Source organism: Malurus melanocephalus, unplaced genomic scaffold (assembly GCF_030028575.1).
Source record: "Malurus melanocephalus ecotype Western Australia unplaced genomic scaffold, MMel_1.1 scaffold_233, whole genome shotgun sequence".
NCBI lineage: Eukaryota > Metazoa > Chordata > Aves > Passeriformes > Maluridae > Malurus > Malurus melanocephalus.
The window spans coordinates 200,390-219,803 of record NW_026623465.1 but is presented as its reverse complement, the minus strand read 5'-3'; the positions used below and the strand labels follow the sequence as shown (position 1 = coordinate 219,803).

The window sequence follows — 19,414 nt, the reverse complement described above, 5'->3', positions numbered from 1 at the left end:
CTGTGTCTGACTCTGCCCTGTGCCACTGCCATGGGGTGCCCCAATCTCACTGTGTCTGACTCTGCCCTGTGCCACTGCCATGGGGTGCCCCAATCCCACTGTGCCCAACTCTGCCCTGTGCCACTGCCATGGGGTGCCCCATCCCACTGTGTCTGACTCTGCCCTGTGCCACTGCCATGGGGTGCCCCATCCCACTGTGTCTGACTCTGCCCTGTATCCCTGCCATGGGGTGCCCCATCCCACTGTGTCTGACTCTGCTCTGTGCCACTGCCATGGGGCGTCTCCCTCACGTGGCTCAGCCCCATGGCACCCAGCTCAGCCCCATGCCTGTGATCCCCCCTGGCCAGGATCATCCACCAGGACGGTTACTCGCTGGAGGAATGCCTGGAGTTCATCGCCATCATCTACAGCAACACGCTGCAGTCCATGCTGGCCATCGTGCGGGCCATGGGCACCCTCAACATCCAGTATGGGGACACAGCTCGCCAGGTGAGGATCATTCCATGTTGGGCAGGGGCTCCCCCAGCTCCCAGGCCCTACTGAACCCCTCTGCCGTGTAGGATGACGCCCGTAAGCTGCTGCACCTCTCAGACACCATCGAGGAGGGCACCATGCCCAAAGAGATGTCAGAAATCATTGGGCGGCTCTGGAAGGACTCAGGCATCCAAGCCTGCTTCGACCGCGCCTCCGAGTACCAGCTCAATGACTCTGCGGGCTAGTACGTGGGCTAGCGGGGTGTGGGTAGGGGGAGGCATCAGGGGTTGCCAACYCGTGTCTCATGCCCACCGCGTGCCCGGCCAGCTACCTGTCGGACCTGGAGCGCCTGGTGACCCCCGGCTACGTCCCCACAGAGCAGGACGTGCTGCGTTCCCGTGTCAAGACAACCGGCATCATTGAGACCCAGTTCTCCTTCAAAGACCTCAACTTCAGGTGGGGGCCAGGCCCCCGGTGAGGGCCGGTGCCAGGGGTTGGGCAGGGAGAGGGGGGTGCTGACCCTCCCTTGTCCTGCCCAGGATGTTYGATGTGGGCGGACAGCGCTCAGAGMGGAAGAAATGGATCCACTGCTTCGAGGGGGTGACCTGCATCATCTTCATCGCGGCCCTCAGCGCCTACGACATGGTCCTGGTGGAGGATGATGAAGTGGTGAGGAAGGCTCACCACCTCACATCCCCTCTGCTTTGTCCCCATCGTGATGTGGGCGTCACCACGGGGCTGTGTCCCTCCGCAGAACCGCATGCACGAGAGCCTGCACCTCTTCAACAGCATCTGCAACCACCGCTATTTCGCCACCACCTCCATCGTCCTCTTCCTCAACAAGAAGGACGTCTTCCTGGAGAAGATCAAGAAGGCCCATCTCAGCATCTGCTTCCCCGACTATGACGGTGAGTGTGGCGGCGGCTGGCGGTGGTGGGGGGCTGGCGGAGGGCTGGGTGCCACCACCCCGCAGGAGTCCCCCACCAGGTGTCCTCAGCACCCCATGCAAGCGGTGCCACACCAGGCTGGCTGAGGGACCGCGCAAGGTTTGCCCACCCGAGGGAGTGCTGGGTGATGCTGTGCCGGCACCCTGGGGTGGGGACATCGGCCCAGGAGGGGACCCTGCTCACTGCCCCACCACCAGGCCCCAACACCTACGACGACGCGGGCAACTACATCAAGCTGCAGTTCCTGGAGCTGAACATGCGGCGGGACGTGAAGGAAATCTACTCCCACATGACCTGCGCCACCGATACCGAGAACGTCAAGTTCGTCTTCGATGCCGTCACTGACATCATCATCAAGGAGAACCTCAAGGACTGCGGGCTGTTCTGAGCCCCAGCCCAGCACCCCCTCCCCTGGGGCCCAGTCCCACTGCTGCCCCCACCCCACCTCCACAACCATCTCCACTTGCCCCAAACTCCTGGGATTTGACCTGCTCAGCTCCAAAGCCACCCCTTTGGTGGGGTGGGGGCGGCACAACCTCACTCCCTGTCCCCACCAACTCTCCCTCCAGTCAGCACTGGGGGGTCCCCAGTGTGCTGGGGGGTCCCCAGTGTGCTGGGATTACCTGGGTGATCCTGGCTGCTACAGGGTGCTGGATACTTTTGGGTACTGCTCCCCCTGGGAGCTCTGGGGTACTGTGGGACCCTTGGGTGCTGAGGGTCCCTGAGTACCCCTGGGAGGAGAGGGGTGTTTGGGGATCGTGGGTACTTGGGGGACATTCCTGGGCTCCCTTTAGAGCTGAGAGGTGCTGGGGGCCCCCAGATAACCCTTGGCCCTGGGGAGACGGGGCATCTTTGGGTGCCCTTGGTGCTGGGASACCCTGGTAATCCCTGGAGCTGAGGGGTGTTAGGGATTCCCTCGGGTGCTGGGGGGTGCCCTCTGAAGCTTGGGAATGCAGGGACGGTCCCTTGGATGCTACTGGGTGTCCATGAATGCCCCCTGGAGCTGTGGGTTTCTGGGAGTCTCCAGGAACTGCTGGGGTGTGGGGTGTCCTTGGGGCTCCCTGGGGCTGGAGGTTCCTGAGGGCTGCTGGGTGAAAGGGATGCTGCATCTCCCTTTGGTCAACAGGTCCCTGAGTGCTCCTGGGCACCGGGTGTCCCCAAGCACCATGTGGTACCGGGGCTCCCTGGGTCCCACCATTCCCCCACTGCAGAGCCAGGGGTTGGTCATGTGTTTGTTTCCCTCTGCCCCACGGGGTGGGGCTCAGCCCTGCAGCAGCACCCCATTTCCACCCCCAAGGGTCCCACCACTGCCCTCACCTCCCAGGGGCTTCTCCTGACCCCAGGGGGATGCCAGCCCACCTTATGTCCCTCTCTCACCCTCAAGGACGCCCCCATCCCTCCCACAGAGGTGAAGCCCCCCCTGCCCACCCCCATGTCACAGCAGGCGGTTTCAGTACATATAATTTTTCTCTTTTTTTTTTTTTTCCTTTCTACATTTTATTATTTCAAACCATGTGAACAATTCGGTAAAACATCCTGTGGGAAAAGCGAGGCCGCAGGCACCGGCTGAAGGGTCCCCCCTGGGCTGGGGGGGACAGCGGGGGCTGCTCTGTACAGCGAGATCTCCTCGCCCAACGCAACAGCTAGCCCTAAAAACTAGGCTTAGAAAGAGGGGGGGGATAGAGGCAGTGGGCAGCACCCCCTGCCCACCCTCCTGCCCGAGCTGCCCGTCGGGATGGGGGCAACGAGGCGGGGTGGGGTGCAGACCCTCTCCCCCAAGGCACACGGTTGGGGGGTGGGCTGGCCATGGAGGACGCCGCCACCACGTAGCACTTGACGCTTTTAAATAGTTTGGTAAAAAGGTTTCTTTAAAAAGCAACCTGGCCCCAACCGGTGTGGTGTGGGTTTTTTGCATGGTTTTGGGTTTGGTTTAGGTTTGGGGTTTTTTTTGCCTTTTTTTCTTTCTTCTTTCTTTTCTGGTCTATTAAAAGGAATGTCATCGGTCGTGTTTGTGGCTGGGTGGGCATCCCCAAGAGGACCCTGTGCCCCCCGTGCCAGCAACACTTGCAATGTAAACAGTGAGAGCACCAGGGCTCGGAGTGAATGAAGTGGGGGCTGGAACGGTTCAGGGGGTACAAACCAAGATTAAAACCTTGTCTTCCCTGGAAGGGCGACGCTGGCGAGGAGGAGGAAGATGATGTGGGGGGCAAGCGCGTGCAGCAGGGGGTTTATGGGCCCTGCCACCGTGCTGGCACTCAAAAAGTCTCTTTATGGGTTGGGGGCGGAGGGATGAATCCGAAGAGAAGCAGGAGTGGGAGGTGGTGTGGTCCTTCCTTTGCGGCTCCTAGGAGAGAGAGGTTGTGAACAGGGGAGGGTCTGGGGACAGGGTAGCCCGCAGCTGGCACAGTGCCCAGCCCATCCCCAGAGGATGGTGCACGACCACCCCATTTGGGAGCCACCACTGGGACCAGCACCCACCTGGGCATTGCCGCCCTCAGAACAGACCACAGTCCTTCAGGTTGTTTTTGATGATGACGTCGGTGACGGCGTCAAAGACGAACTGCACGTTCTTGGTGTCCGTGGCACAGGTGAAGTGGGTGTAGATCTCCTTGGTGTCCTTCCGCTTGTTCAGGTCCTCGAACTTGCTCTGGATGTAGCTGGCTGCCTCGTCATACTTGTTGGCCCCTGGGGAGGAAGAGACATTGGGCTGCCCCACAGTCGCCCAGAGCCACCAAAGGGTTTGGGCTCAGCTTGGCCCCCCACAGCCAATGTCCCATTGCCAAATTGTGGCTCCAGAGGCAGAGTGAACTAACCCCCTCCAGGGCTGCTGCCCCTCGTGTTGTGTCCCCCCATCTTCTGGAGCACCCCAAACACCACCACACCCCACTTGCTGCCCCAACCCACTGCTTCTTGGGCACTAGGGAGCCACCATCTCCATCCCCAACACCTACTGCTACCCTGCCTGGGGCAAGGCACTGCCCACTGTCCTTGCCAGGGCAGCAGTGACTGAGGGTCCTGGTGGTACCTGTGTACTCAGGGAAGCAGATGGTGAGGGAGCTGTGCACGATCTTCTCCTCAAAGAGGTCCTTCTTGTTGAGAAAGAGGATGATGGACGTGTCTGTGAACCACTTGTTATTGCAGATGCTGTCGAACAGCTTCATGCTCTCATGCATCCGGTTCTGGCAGGGGAGATGGCACCATGAGTTGGGCAGGGACCTCCAGGCAGCACCCAACTTTGTGCTCCCCAAACTGCAATCCCCTATGCTCCTGTGTGCCTGAGCAGGGGATGCCAATGGCCTTGAAAGGCTTGGACTACACTGGTCAGGGCACTAGTGGCCACCAGAGGAGGGGCTGCTCCCCCAGCACCCCAAGGAGGGGACAGGTCACGGTGCTGGTTCCATCCCCATGACTCACCATTTCTTCATCTTCAGCCAGCACCAGGTCATAGGCACTCAGGGCCACACAGAAAATGATGGCTGTCACCCCCTCRAAGCAGTGGATCCACTTCTTCCGCTCTGAACGCTGGCCACCCACATCGAACATCCTGCAGCAGGGAGATGATGCGGGGTTGGATGGCAGCTCCTGGCCCCATTACCCTCAGGTGTGCCCTGCCTCATTGTCCTCAGCTGCCTGGAGCAGGAGCAGCACTGGTGTGGGCACAGCACGATGCCTCTGCCCCAGGGATTTTGCCAGTAAMGAGGATCTGCCCTGGTTCCTGCTGCCAGGACAGTGTCCAGGCTAATTTCCCAGCTGGAGCAAATCCCTGACATGAGCTGGGGCAGGATCAGGCCACCTTCCCAGTGGGTGTCAGTGTCATGCTCGCAGAGACCCACTCCAGAGCAGGCATGGCAGGGCTTTGCCAGAGACCTCGGAGCAAGGGAGCCAAGCAGCTGTGGGCTCAGCACGATCGCAGCAACACAAGGGCTCAGGGATGATCCTGATGCACCATGTGCCTCTCCCGCCATGGGCAGCAGAGGATGCCCTGCCTCCATGGCRAAGGGCCCAGCAGCAGCATTCCACATCCACTGCCACGCCCACCGCCAACCACCTGGCTGGCAGGAARGATTCCCCCCAGGACACATTGCACTCCCCCTGGATCCCCACTGCCACTTCCAAAGTGCTGCCCTGGCAATGCGTGACCAAGTGTCTCCAACCCACCAGGGTGGCATCGGGGTCCCTGTGAACCCCCTGCATTCAGAGAGAACCCCAGCAGATCTTTCTGACATCGGCTCGGTTGCCATGGGACTAAATCCTCCAGGGTGTGCACAATGCAGTTTTTTGCCTCAGAAACTGGAGCCCTGATTATTTCCCATGGGTTTTCAGCGGAAAGTAACCATGGGGTGCCAGGAGGCAGCAGTGCCAGTGCCTGACCCTGAGACCCCAGCTCCTGCCCAGCGCCCTTCCTGCAGCGGAAGCAGCGTCACAGCAGCGGGAGGAGGGATGCCTTCCCCCTTCCCCTCCTTGCCAGAGCCTGGATCCGCCCCCAGGCTGAGCTCTGCAAAGTGTTTTTGAGACTGTTCCAGCTATTTCAGCGTTTTCCGCTCTGTGAGGCAGCAGTTCCCGCCATGAGCAAACCAGGAGGTGGCGAGAACTCAGTGCATGCGGTGTGCACCCAGGATCCATCCCAGCATGGGGAGGAAGAGGTTTTTTTTGCTTTGGAAAAGGCAAAAGGGAAAAGGGAAAGGGGTCAGACATACTTGAAGTGCAGGTCCTTGAAGGTGAAGTGGGTCTCTACRATGCCCGTGGTCTTCACCCTGGTGCGCAGCACATCCTGCTGGGTGGGGATGTAGTCAGCACGGGCTATCCTCTCCAGGTCATTCAGGTAGCTGGGAACAAGGGATAAAGTTGCTGTGGGAGCTGGACTGTGGGGCACAAMCCACCCAAATCCCATGGGACATCACACCGCCCCAGGCTCCCCTGCCCATCTTCCAGCATTGTCCSTTCAGGGTGGGCAGTACCAAGCCAGGCAGGAGAGCAGGGGCCCTATGTGCACTCTGGGGTCACCCCGTGTCCCTGCCAGGCACRGGAAGGACAGGACACCAGCGGCTAGAGTGATATGGGATACACAAGACTGAGGGACTGGGGGCCCGTGTGCTGACACTGGGAGCCAGGCAGAGGATGCAGCCAGGGCTGGGGGGCTTACCCCGTTCCCCTGTCCGTTTGCATCAGGGGGAAATGGCAAAAGGAAAATATTCAGTGCTATGGCAACCAGCCACGGTGCCGGCGGAAACAATTGATGGCGTCGTGCCATTTATAGTCAAAAACACAAAGGGACRGCGTCCTGGGAGGAAGCAGGAGGCGGGAGGCCGGAGAGACAGGGAGCAGCGCCGTGGGGGGCTGCAGCCGTCCCGAGTTCCCCTGGGGAGCATCACCCGCCCTGCTGCCCGCAGGGTCCTGGCAGAGGTGGTGGCTGGGTCAGTGTGCAACATCCACCAGGACTGATGAGGGCTGCCGGGGGGGATCAGGGCAGGTTTTGATTTCTCCAGCTCACATTGCTTTAATTGGGTTACTACAAACGGGCTCCTTTAAGCAAATTAGGCTTGTCTTAATTAAGGCATTTGCGGCCCTGTAATCTGGTGAAAGCCAGATTACAGCCCTGTGAGGCCATAGGGATCCTTGGCTCCGACTGCAGCACACAGCAACTCGCCAGCTCCTGGGAAACCCTGCAGCGTGTTGGGGCAAAGCCGGAGCTGGAGGTGCCCCAGGACCCTGCTGTGGGTGTGAGGGTGGGGGACCTGCATGTCACTGCCGCAGAGCAGCTCAAAAACAGCCGGAAACACACACGGCCTCCGGCTGACAAAAAACAGGAAACGCCACAGCAGGTCCCTGTACAGTGCCACAGGCTCTTGGACATTGCATCAAGCCCCAGGGTGCTGRTGAGCACTACCCTGACACCCCAAACTCCTGGAACCCCAAGAGGCAGAGGAGGAAGACGATGGGTCTGCTGTGCTGCAGAGGACTGGGGCACAGGCGGGCTGTGTGCTGGGCATGGCACAGGGCTCCTTATCTCCAGGCTGTCCTCTTGCAGCAGCACCGTGGGCACATCACCATCATCCCTGTGAGGGGCAAGGGATTGGTCACCGTGCCAGCATCTCCGCAGGGCTGGAAAAAGGCTKGAGTAACAGCTTGAAGGCGCTCCTAATTAATAGTTGTCCAACCCCCCACCATGTGCTAAACGCTCCATAACGGCACTGACAGCAACAGGCAATTGGCAGATGCCGTGCAGATACACCTGCTCCAAGAGTGTGTGCAAGCTGCCCAGCACCTGCCGGCTGTGCTGTGCTCCCAAACCAGCACCCACTGCCAGGGAAATGCCGGTTCTGGCTGGGGAGTGATGGGGCTGAGCAGACAGGGGCTGGGGAAGACGGGTGTGCACCCATCAGGAGGAAGCGAAAGCTGCGGGTGCTGGGGGAAGGCGCTTACAGGAGCTTCTCCAGGTTTGGTCCTTGCCAGGAGGACCTGTAACTCTTCCCCACAGTGACGTCAGTGCAAATGAGGGACCACAACAGTGCCATGCATGAGGGGATAGCTGGGGAAACCACTTGACCTGGGATGGCAGCAAGTCCCAGACGTGCTGGATTGCAGGCAAGGCTAGGTGTGGTGGGGTGTTCCTGGCAAACCATGCGCTCCCCCCATATTATTTTGCCATGAGGGGTCTGGGTGGAGAGGGTAGGAGGGCACTGTGMAAGCTGAACACAGACTCAGCTGTGTCACCCTCTCCAGCAATGGTACATTAGGCAGATTAGCTTATTTATTAATCTCTTCAAGGATAARCCCAACCAGATGCAGCAATTTATCTACCTAAACACCAGTTTGCTGGATAATGCATGACTGAAATGCCACCTCTTTCTGTATAAAATAAGTACAAAGCAAAAAAAAAAAAGAAAAGCCCCTTGAGCATCCTACTCATCCTCTTCAAACCTAATTGTTCCCGGGGCTTTCCCAGGAATTCTTCTTGCCTTGATGGCCCATAATGGGTGATGAGGATGGACAAGATCCCAGCTGTGCTCATGAGTGGGGAGCCAGTGGAGAGCATCTCCTGGGGAAAGGCAGTGGGGACAGAGCAGTGGCAGGAGGGGGATGCCCCTGTGCCCCCCCTCCCAGGGTACACAGCACCCTGCCARAGAAGGAAACAGCTTTCGAAACATCCGCCTTCCCAGTTCTGCTCTGGTTCAGACCCAGCACCACGCAGGAAGTGGCAGCACCAGCCCCTAAGCCTGGTGATGGTGAACAAAGGGGATTTTCTGCTGCTTGATAAAAGCACTGTGGCTCACAGGGTTCAGCTGAGCTGGGGCAGAGGAGTGGGGTACTTACTAGGCAGCAGAGTCGTTCAGCTGGTACTCTCGGGAGCGRTTGAAACAAGCCTGGACCCCATTGTCAGCCCACAGCCTCCGGATAACGTTGGCCAGGTCCTCTGGCATGACGCCCTGCTCCTCAGCAGTGCAGGAGAGTGCAAACAGCTGCCGAGCATCATCCTGCAGGAATAAAACAGCTTGAGCATTGGCATGGACTTAACGAAGCTCACTCTGCCCCAAAGCACCTGATGGGAGCCCACCAGGGAACAGCAGGGATTGGACTGGGCCACCTTTAATCCTAGTCCACTTTTGAGTGCATCTGCTTTAGCCCCCAAGAACCCCCATCCCTGCCAGGCACAGTGGGAGCAGGAAGGCACGCACCGCTCTGGAGGAGTCTCCAAAGTCAATCTGCAGGTTCCCCATCGCCTTGATGATAGCCATGATGGACTGGATGGTGTTGCTGTAAACCACGGCTTTGTACTGCCGGCACTCCTCCTCTGAGTAGCCATCCTCGTGGATGATCCTGGGGCAGGGAAGAGACACAGGCAAGGTCAGCTCTTTGTGGGGTACCCCAGAGTGCTGCTCCTCACCCATGCTCTGTGGCAACACCAATGGGGAGCTTTCCCTGTCAGCCACTGGTTTCCGAGCACATGGCTGAGGCCTGAGCAGTGTCAGCCACAGTGACAGTGCAGGGACCACTTACTTCATCTGCTTGACAATGGTGCTCTTCCCAGATTCACCAGCACCTGCAGAGAAATGAGAAGGGGTGAGGTCCTGCCCAAAGCTGGGAACCCCYACCCTACTGGAATACTCCCCCAGCCCAGGCAGGGAATATAGCAGGTGCCTCAGCTATTGGAGAAGCACTGGCCCGAGCAGATGATTGGATGCACATTGGAAACATCAGGACCAAGAAAGAGAGAACAAAAAGAGAGCCTGGGGGGCTCTCATAATTGTTCCCAAAGGAAGAAATGACACCTGCTCCYGGCCAGAAAAATGGCATCAACACACGATCATTTTCCCCACAACCCTGGCATGCTACAGCTGACTGGCAATCCTGGCTTGGCTGAACCTGAGGACTCCCTGGACAAGGAGGCCAAGCTCTGTCCATCACCTGCCATCCCAGCTCCAGGCAGAACGTGAGCTTAGCTGCCACATCCCACATCCCCTCTGTGCAGGGGGACAACAGAGCACCAGCCCCGCTGCATATCCACAGCTGGAGCCAGCAATGGCCAGGGGGCAGGGATGCTTGTGCCACAAGGTACAGGCAGGGAACTCGGGAAGAAGTTGCCACCTCCACCAGCCAGCTCGAGCAATCCCAGCGGGATCAGCCGCCCCCGGGTTAGTTCTTAAATAGTGCACACCCCCCAGCCTGCCAGGTCCTGTGCCCCAGCCTGCTGCGGAGGCGGCTGCCAGCAGGGAAAGCCGATGGCTTTTGGGGTCGTTTTGTTTTCCAGCATCTGAACGCAGGGTTCCATGAGTTCAGAAAGACAGCCAGTGTGTCTAAGGTTCTCCTTCCTCCACCCTGCCCCCCAGGGACGTCACCCCATACAGCCGATGTGCTGCTTGGCCCAGCCCTCCTCCACAAGCTGGGAGCAGGGAAGAAGCAAAGTCACCCCGGCTGCAAGAAAGGGGAAGCTGAAAGCGGAAGCTGAAAGGGGCGGTGCATGTCCCTTGTCCCTTCTCTGTGCAGGGAGTGTCACGAGATGGACGAATGCCTGGCTCATCTTGCCCCAGGATCCCCAGCAGGATGAGGGCCCTTTGGCTGGGGACCAGCATGGTCYCTGCAAATCCCAGAGGATCTCTCAAGCTAAGTCCATCCCTGTGTCCTCTCACAGCCCTCTTGGCAGGTCCCCCCAATGCTGCCCTTGGCCATGGAACTGCCCTTACAGGGGGCCCCAAAGAAGTCTGTACTAGCACAGCCACTGAGGGGGCAGAGATTACAGAGGAGGTAAAAAAAAATTAGGAAAAAACAGGCAGATTATGCTAAAATTAACTGGGGAAAACATGGCCCATCATGCCAGCTGAGACATGGTGGCAGGGAACAAACTCCTTCTGCGCATGTCCTTGGCCTGAATGTCACCAAGATGATGGGTACACATCCCCAAGGACACCACTGTGGACAGTACTYAGGGCAGGGAGTGCCCCGATGCTGGGCCCATACTGAGGCTACACAGACCCTGTATTTATCACCATAAGAACCCCGCACCACAGTTCCCATGCCATATGTGCCAAGGGAGCGGCTCTGCTCAGCTCAGAGGTCACCATTCGGCACAGCAGGGGCTCTCAGCACTGCCGACCCATCCTCCCCCGGCACCCTCAGGATGCTGACGCGGCACCCAGTGTGGYCCGGCCAGCGCTCGTGGTCAGTGCTGGCAGCTCCTGCCTGGAGCTGGGAGCAGAGGGGAAGGACTTGGTGTAGCCCTTCATTTTTTCCATTAAATGCCTCTGGTTTCTGACAACACCATCCCCTACCACTGGGTCCGGTGGCCAGAGCCAGCAGCATTCACCCAATCCTTTCCCAGCGGGTGGTTGGACACAGAAACTGAGGCATGTGGCAAGCAGGGACCCGGCTTATCAGCATCCCTGAGGTGAGGTGCCAGACAGCCGTCCCTGGCTCCTCCTCTGTCTGACCCTGCCTGACATTTTCTCCCTGCCAGGAGGGAACAACCCTCCGGGGCCTCCTGCCTTCTCCCAGCAGGGTGACAGTCATAGGGTGACCATCACCGAGGCTGGCTACTTCCTTGCAAGTTTTCCCCACATCTCCCAGCTCCTTCCCCACTCCCTGAGGAAAGCAGCCATGTTCCATGTCAGCACCTCTGCSTGCCACCAAGAGATGGCCCAGCATAAGAGCCTGTACACTTGCAGTGAGCAGGAATTTGGGTGTGAATTAACAGCTCCCATCCCCACACAGGGGACCTTCCCCAGCCCCCTCGATGAGTGCAGCAGAGGGGAAGGGCTTCCAATCCCCGGAAAACCCCAGCTGCCGCTCATTCAGCCCCAAAACAATTCCTGGGCTGGATGCCAACCGCCAGCTTCCACCCTSCAGCCCAGCCCAGGCAGGACGAGGYAGTGTCAGAGGAGCTCTGGACCCCTGTGCCAGCATCAAGGAGGACAGAGTTCCCCCCACCATGGGCTGACCTCACRGCTGCGCTTCCTCCAGCCCTGCCTCTCTGCAGGCAGTGCTTGTTCCCAGGGCAGCGCCTGGCAAAAACAGGAGGAGAGCTCTCTCTCGGGCTCATTTCCTCCTTTTTTTTGTTAAAAATAAACTTCAGAAATTTAAAATAAGCAAGCAGCTGCCTGGCTCCAGAAGTCCCTGCTAATCCACTGGCAAAAACTTTATTGAGCCAACATATATATTTTGCAGCCCATGATTTATGATGCTTTCTGGGCAGCAGATATTTAATGCAATACATGCACATAGTTCTGGGCAGCACATATGTAATCCTSGTATTTTAGGAGCTGGTCGCAGGTTTCAGGGTCCACCTCACCRAGAGGGGATTTTTCATTTTTCCACACCGCACCATCCTTTCAAATATTCAGGCATAGATGGAAGCAATGCATAGCTGGAAAATTCTCATTATGGAGGAAAAGCTGGAATTCAATCCGCCAGCGAGTCCAGAGCCATCCCCATCCCCAGCAGCTGGAGGCCCATCTCCTGCCGCTGTCCCRGCAAGCTTTCCCAACCTGGCGAACAGCAGCTATTATTTGAGCATGGATTTACTAATGGGTTTTAGCTCTGGACAAACCCACCAACCCCTTTCCCTGCAAGACAGACAAACGGCAGGACAGAGGGATGGCTACAGAGCCCACCCCCCTCAGCACCTGTGGGGTCCCCACCATCAAATGGGACTTACAAAGTGGTGTGTTAAAAGCAGAGTCACCCTAAAGATTCAAAAACTAATAACAAAAAGAGATTCCCCTCGACATTTTCCTTCCTACCCAAAATAGATGGAAAATTGCTGTAAAAATAATCACATTTTTTTAAAACCCTACAGTGACACAGGGCGTTTTTCCCAAGGGCCATCCCATTCCAGCACAGGGCTGGCTGCTTCCCAGGAGGAGCCCATGCATCGCTGGCTGGTGGAATGCCACGTCCTCAGGCAGAACCTCAAAAAATTGTGGGGGGGAGGGGGTGCAGACCCCCTGTCCAAGGCAGCTGATAGAGACRCAGAAAGAAAAATCCACAAAATAAATAAATCAGAAATAAATTGCCAGCAGGAAGGATGCTCAGGACACACAGGGAGGAGGTGGGCTGGGGATGGTTTCCCAGGGGGAGCACGGAAAACACACCCCCAGTGCCAACAAGGGCTGCCGGTGTTCACAAGCTGGACAAAACTATCCTTGTGCTGGGCTTTTTCCAGGAATTCTGGAACTTTGCTGCTCTGTTTCTGCCCCTGCCATGGCCAGAGTGGTCCCTCTCTCTCTTCACTGCCCCCACATGCCCCCAGGCCTGGGTGCCATTATCCTGTCCATCCTGCCCTTACGGGATGGGGGCTCACCCGCTGGCACAGCCGGGATGCTGCCAGCATCCGAACACCCCGGCTGGGTTTTCCACCAGCGGGATGGAGAATTACTCAGCTCCCCCAGCTCCGGTGATTCAACCAGTCTCCGGCCCGGAAACCTGCGCTCCAGCCTGGAGCAGGAAACCCGGTGGCTGCGGAAAGGCCAGGCCAGCCCTGGCTACAGCAACAGTGCTTGGGGACATTGTGATCCCAGCCCTGGGTATGCTCACACCATAGGACACCTCCTTCCATAAAGCCACGTATATAGAGATGAAGCTACATGTATGTAAATGTGCTTTTTTTATACATCTAAATCAATATATATATTGCTCCACACAAAAAAGTAAGATTTATATATACATGAACACTTACAAAATTTAAAATATAACACAGATTTGTAATGGACATATGTAAAAATGTATGTTAAACATATACATACAAAGGCTGCTGCTTTCTGTGGGCAAAGCCTAAGTGCTCATCTTGGAGCAGAGGGCAACTGCCAGCCCCTAGGATATCACCAGTGGGGGCATTGTAGTGACCCATCCCAAGCCCATACATCAGCTCCAGGATGTGGGATCCCTCTGGGTCTAACAGCACTGAGTTCTTCCCTGGTCCCCCTCACTGCCACCTTCTAGCCCATGGCAAAAAAACAGCACTGGGGCTCCCAGTGTTCCCACAGAAGGGAGGACCCAACCCACTCCATCACCCAGGGGTGAGGAAGGAGTAGGGACAGAAAGAACCTCTAAACAGGACAAAGCACAGCAAAACAGGCAGCTCACACAAAACCCAGGGCAGTGCTGGGGCCACGCAACCTCTGAAAGTCACAGCTGGTCCCTCCCTTCCTCTATTTTTATGCAAGCCGAAAAAAAAAATAGAAAAAAAAAAAAAAGCTGTTTCCGAGCCCTGCCCCAGCCACTGTCTGTCCCAGGCAGGATCTGGTACAGGCAGTTCCTGCGTGACGTACCCTGGTGCCACGGCGCCAGCGAGGACAGTGTCCTCATCCTAGGGTCTGCACTTACTTTTCCTGGGGATTGATCAACCCACCAACACCTTCCCTACCTCTAACGCAGCTGAGAAGTCCTTTACTTTCCTAATCTTCCAAAGATAAGGAATAAGGGGCTTTAAACACAGTAATCGCTTGCCTGCTKCCAACCCTGCATCCCCCTGGAGCATCTCAGTTCCTGTAGGCAGGGAGGTGCGATGGCCAGAACACTGCTGCCCAGCAGAAACAGCCAGTGACTGAAGGGGTTTGTGTCCTGGCAATGGCAAGGAGCTGGCAGCGACACCGAGCAGTGCTGGAAGTGTTGCTGTATGGGGAAGATGCTCCAGGTGCTTTCAGGTACCAGTGGTGCCTCCTGGMCTCTCCCAGCAAGCAAGATTGCTGGTTTCCAATGGCAGGGAGGAGGACATTCTTTATTTGGAAGGAATTGCTTCCCCTGGGGGATATTGCTTCATCTGAGTCTTCTCCCCATCCAAGACTGGAGCTTCAAACTACTTGGCACACACTCAATTTGCCGGAGCTGGCAAACAGCAGAGGAAACCTGCAGGCATGAATAGGTGCCACAGCAGGACCGGTGCTGTGCCCACGCCTGCAGAGCCATGTGCTGCTGGGAGTCCTGCCTGCCCCTGCTGCATGATGTTGTGTCCATCCCTCTCCAGCTCACCTGCCGTGGCAGGAAAGGCAGAAGGTGGCTCACGACCATGGCACAGAGYTGAGGCAGCTGCGACAGTCAGCCCCAAGTTCTCCGTGCTCCTACACCCCCGATGCCATCACCACATATCAACACCAGTGCTGTCCACTCACACCATGCTCTGCCTGGCTGCAGTGTCCCAGCTCCAAAGCTCAACTGTGGGACACCACAAATTGCCAGTAAAACACACGCCAAGCTTGGAAAGAGGCATCTCCTCTTCATGCCTCAGGTGAAGCTGTTTTTCTCTGTAGCTTTTCCCTCCCTTTTTCTGGAGGAGGCAGGAGGACCCTGGAGTTCTGCCTTGCTGAGAGTGACAAAGAGCTGCAGTGCTCACAAAAAAGCACTGTGAGGTCTTCGGTCCCCTTAAAGCTCCCCTTGACCATGGGTAAAAAAGATAAGCCATAGGAAAGGTGAGCAGCAGGGAGGTGGGAGCACCCCCCCAGCACTGCAGTTCCACCTCGCAGAGGGGACATGTCACAAGCAGTAGCCCCCAGGGAAGCAATGCTGGCCCCACCTCCCCAGCCGCTCCCTGATGGCTTGGGAGTATTTYCTGGCCATGGCTCAGCTTGGAAATGGGCAGTGCTGACCCAGGGTTCTGGTGCTATTGACACCTGAACAGCTGCAAGGGGAAGCAAAAAAAATTTCAATGTACAGAAAGAGCCATTTTGCTCTATTTTTGGCTTTAGAAAGCAGCTGAGATCAGAAATGCCGCTTGTAAACACCAGCTCCAGCAGAAGGGAGTGYGGACATCCTCTTCCTCCTCCTACCTCCACTTTAGGACAGAGCAAGACTCAGGAAAGTGATGTCAGCCAGTCAGCCCACAACACAATCCTTGTCACCCAGTGAGCCCCCAGCCACTCCTYGGTGATGCTCAGCACCAGCTGGATGAGTCCCCCCCACCCAGARCTGACWGCACCAGGGTGATCCTGCCTGGACRGTCCCAGGAGCCTCCCAAGGCTGGAGGTGCCAAACCCCCTCAGGCAGCTACATCCCCGTTACTTCCCACCAGGCAGGTCTGAGAGGAGCAGAGCTGGCAGCAAAGCCAGCACAGGAGCAGCTCATAGCAAAGAGCTTACCACCCATGATGTTTCTCCACCATCCCACAAATCCCATGGGATTTCACTCCCCTCATTCTCCCCTCCCTGGAAAAAAGTGGGGCAACGAGTGTGCACAACCATCGAGCCCCCCAGACGGCACAGAACCCCTCCCAGTATCCCCAGGACACGCTTTGCTGCCAGCACAGCTCATGCCAGGGCAAAAAAAAAGAAAAAGAATAAAATGAAAAAAGCGACGCACTCTGATAAAGGAGCATTTTGAAGCGTTAATTACGTATTTCTCAAGGCAGGCAGGGGTTGAGCAAATAAAGGCCTGCCGGATTTCAGCGTGACTTCCTGCTGCTGGCAGCTTCCTCTGCTGACAGCAGATGAGCCCAAAGACATTTTCTGTCAGGGATCCCTCTGCCTGTCCCGCTGCCCCACGGTCCCGTGGGAGCCTCACAYGCTCCCGCCTCACACCTGGAGCGAGGATCTCCCTGGGAATTTCGTAAAGGGAATAAAAAGCCCAACYGGGAGTCATTAAAAGAAATAATAAATTAAAATAACGAAGTGGCTGCCTTGCCCGCAGGCACAGGGCAGGGCTGTGAACGCCCATGGGAGCATCACCAGGGCGCTTTGAAGAGCGCGAGCGGCCCGTTATCGGTACCAAAATCGAGTGTCCATGGGGCACAGTGCCTGTGGGCTCTGGGGGGCCCTGCCCACCGCAGGCAGTGGCCCAAGACCCCAAACCCCCACGGAGAAGGAAGGGTGATTGAGAGGTTCGGGCCTGTCCCAGTGCTCCAGTGGGAAAGGCACGGGGCAGTGAGTACCTGTTGGCCCCGTCACCTTCACCACAGATGGARGCCAGGACAAGACAAGCCAATGGARGAGCCCAGGAGTCCTGGGCAGGTGGGACAGAGTGCCCGAGTTTGCAGGACCTTTGCTGTGGGGGGACATCTGATGCCCCCACCTGTGTCCTGAAGGGATGAGCCCAGGCTAGACCCTGGCTGGGGGGACAGTACCACAGTGGAGTGGCAGCTACTTCTGGGGRGAACCCCACAGCCCAGGGTGGGGTGGCACCCGCTTCTGAGGGCTACTCAAGGCTTGCTGTAGGGCCAGAACCCTACTGCCAGGGGGATCCCCAAAATCTGGAATGAGGCTGGCATCTTGCACTCAGAGGGGTGGGGAAGGAACCCCACCGTGGAGGGGATCCCCAGGGTCTGCTGTGGGTTCAGCAATCCACTWCAGAAGGGAAACCCTGGGAACTGGGATGGAGTCAACACCCCACTCCTGGGGAAATCCTTGAGAGCTCGGATGGGGTCAGTACCCCAGTCCTGGAGGGAATSCCTGGGATCTCGGATTGGATCAACATCCCACTCCTGTGGAGAATCCCTGGAACCCGGGATGGGGTCAACACCTCACTCTGGTGTGGGTTGGGGGAAATCCCAAGGCCCCATCCATGGGGGGGCAGGGACCCGGAAGCCTGGGGCGGGGCAGGCCCTCCGTTCCCGGGGACAWCCCCGGGGCCCGAGATGGAGCCGACAGCCCACAGTGGGGAGATCCCGAAGCCTGGGCTGGGGCCAGCATCCCACTCATGGGGGATCGCCGGGGCAGGGCGGGGCACGCTCGACGCTGGTACCCAGGGTCGCCCCGGGGCAGCTCGGGGCGGAGGAGGCGAGGCCGCCCGGTTCCGGCAGGGCCGGGCCGGGTCGGGCGAAGAAGCCAAGATGGGGGGCCCGGGGGTGGGTCCCGGGGGTCTTACCCAGCAGAAGCAGTTTCACCTCCCGCGCCGCCTTCTCGCCATCCTCCCGCAGGTTCTTGTCGATCATGCGGGAGCGCTCGGCGGCCGCCTTGTCCTCAGCGCTCACGGTGCAGCCCATGGCGGCGGCGGCGGCGGCTGCTGCGCGCGCCCGCGGCTCTGCCGGCCCGGCCCGGCCCGCCCCGACAGACCCCGCCCTGCGCGCCCGGGGGGCGGGGCTAACGGGTGGAGCCAATGGGGCGGGGCGCTAACGGGCGGGCTGTGGGCGGGGCTAACGGGGCGGGGCCTCTCGCAGCGGGCGCGCGCGCCCTCAGGCGGCATCGCCGGGTGACGGCGGTGGGGGGAGGGGGACACACGGTGTGTGAGGGGACAGGAGTGAAGAGAGACACGGTGTGTGAGGGGACACGAGTGAAGAGAGACACCGTGTGTGAGGGGACAGGAGTGAAGAGGGACACGGTGTGTCAGGGGACAGGAGTGAAGAGGAACACGGTGTGTGAAGGGACAGGAGTGAAGAGGGACACGGTGTATGAGGGCACGGGAGTAGAGAGGGACACCGTGTGTGAGGGGACAGGAGTGAAGAGGGACGTGGTGTGTGAGGGGACACGGTGTGTGAGGGGACAGGAGTGAAGAGGGACACGGTGTGTGAGGGGACAGGAGTGAAGAGGGACACGGTGTGTGAGGGGACACGAATGAAGAGGAGCACGGTGTGTGAAGGGACACGAGTCAAGAGGGACAGGTGTGTGAGGGGACACGAGTGAAGAGGGAGATGCAGTCTGGGTGTTGCATTTTGGGTCTGGGGTCCTTTGGGTGCCGAGCAGTAGGTGCAGCCCCGGGGGTAGCGGTGTGGGTGATGCTGTGTTTCAGGGCTGCCTTCTGCGGAGGCACGGTGTCACAAGGCTCGGACTTTGGGGATCTCTCACTSCTCAGGGTCCCACGTCCCCTGCCGCTGGAGGAGCGAGCTCCTTGCYGGGGCTGGGGTGCCTGTGACAAGGGATGGGGCAGGATGGGACTGGGCAAGATGGGTTATCTCCAGTTCTCTCTCAGGACGGGAGATTCCCCAGGCATTTGCCCCATCCCCCAACTCCCAGGGCTTCTCYCTAGGAGCTAGACCCCCCCACACCATCTGAGGAGGGAGCCAGGTGTGCCCACTGACCCACGGAGCTGRCCTATGCCCAGGTAGCCACCCTCACTCCATGCTAGCCCCACAGCAGCCCCTCATACCCACCCAGGCCCCACAGCCCCTCCACACACCCCCACTGGCACCAACCAAGCAAGGTGAGGGCAGCCAGGGATGCTTTTAACTCAGAATGCCAGGGGAAGGGATACAGCATCCCCCGTGGGGTCTGCAGGCCTGCACCGTGGGCCTGGTGTGGCGGGAGCGGGGCTGTTCCCGTGGGAGCGGGCTGCCRTGCTAATAAGGCTTCGCTAACGAGCTGGCACTGAGCCCAGACCTGGGGCCGGCAGAGGGGAGTGAGAAGCCAGGGCTGGGGGGGCTGGGGGAGCTCACCCGCACTCCACACTGTGCCATGGGCGAGGATTGGGGGGCTGGCCCTGAGGGCACATAGGGCACCCATTGCACTGGCACCAGGCACAAGATGCCCCAGTGCCACTTCCCTGGAGCCCTGCTTCCACAGCAGCCTCTCTCTCCAGGAGCTGCCATGGCAGTCCCACACTTAGTGGGGTTCCTGCTCCCACCTATCTCACTCCTCAGG

The 19,414-nt window shown here is 58.5% G+C and overlaps 2 protein-coding genes across 2 annotated transcripts in view; one reads left to right on the top strand and one right to left on the bottom strand.

Moving 5' to 3' along the window:
• GNAT1 (G protein subunit alpha transducin 1) overlaps positions 1-1,809 on the top strand; it is a 3,686-nt gene extending 1,877 nt beyond the window's left edge. The window contains exons 3-8 of the mRNA XM_057374784.1: positions 348-489; positions 561-718; positions 802-930; positions 1,014-1,143; positions 1,229-1,382; positions 1,619-1,809. Coding sequence (XP_057230767.1) covers positions 348-489; positions 561-718; positions 802-930; positions 1,014-1,143; positions 1,229-1,382; positions 1,619-1,809 — 904 coding nt within the window. The remainder of the gene's footprint in view (positions 1-347; positions 490-560; positions 719-801; positions 931-1,013; positions 1,144-1,228; positions 1,383-1,618) is intronic.
• A 1,080-nt stretch (positions 1,810-2,889) lies between these two features.
• On the bottom strand, positions 2,890-17,885 carry GNAI2 (G protein subunit alpha i2). Its single transcript, XM_057374837.1, has 9 exons — positions 17,706-17,885; positions 9,420-9,462; positions 9,098-9,239; positions 8,736-8,896; positions 6,119-6,247; positions 4,836-4,965; positions 4,447-4,600; positions 3,900-4,106; positions 2,890-3,765 (listed from the first exon to the last, which is right to left on the bottom strand). The coding sequence occupies exons 1-8, from the start codon at positions 17,821-17,823 to the stop codon at positions 3,916-3,918; spliced, it is 1,068 nt and encodes a 355-aa protein (XP_057230820.1). The 5' UTR covers positions 17,824-17,885; the 3' UTR covers positions 2,890-3,765; positions 3,900-3,915.
• Between the last annotated feature and the right edge of the window lie 1,529 nt (positions 17,886-19,414).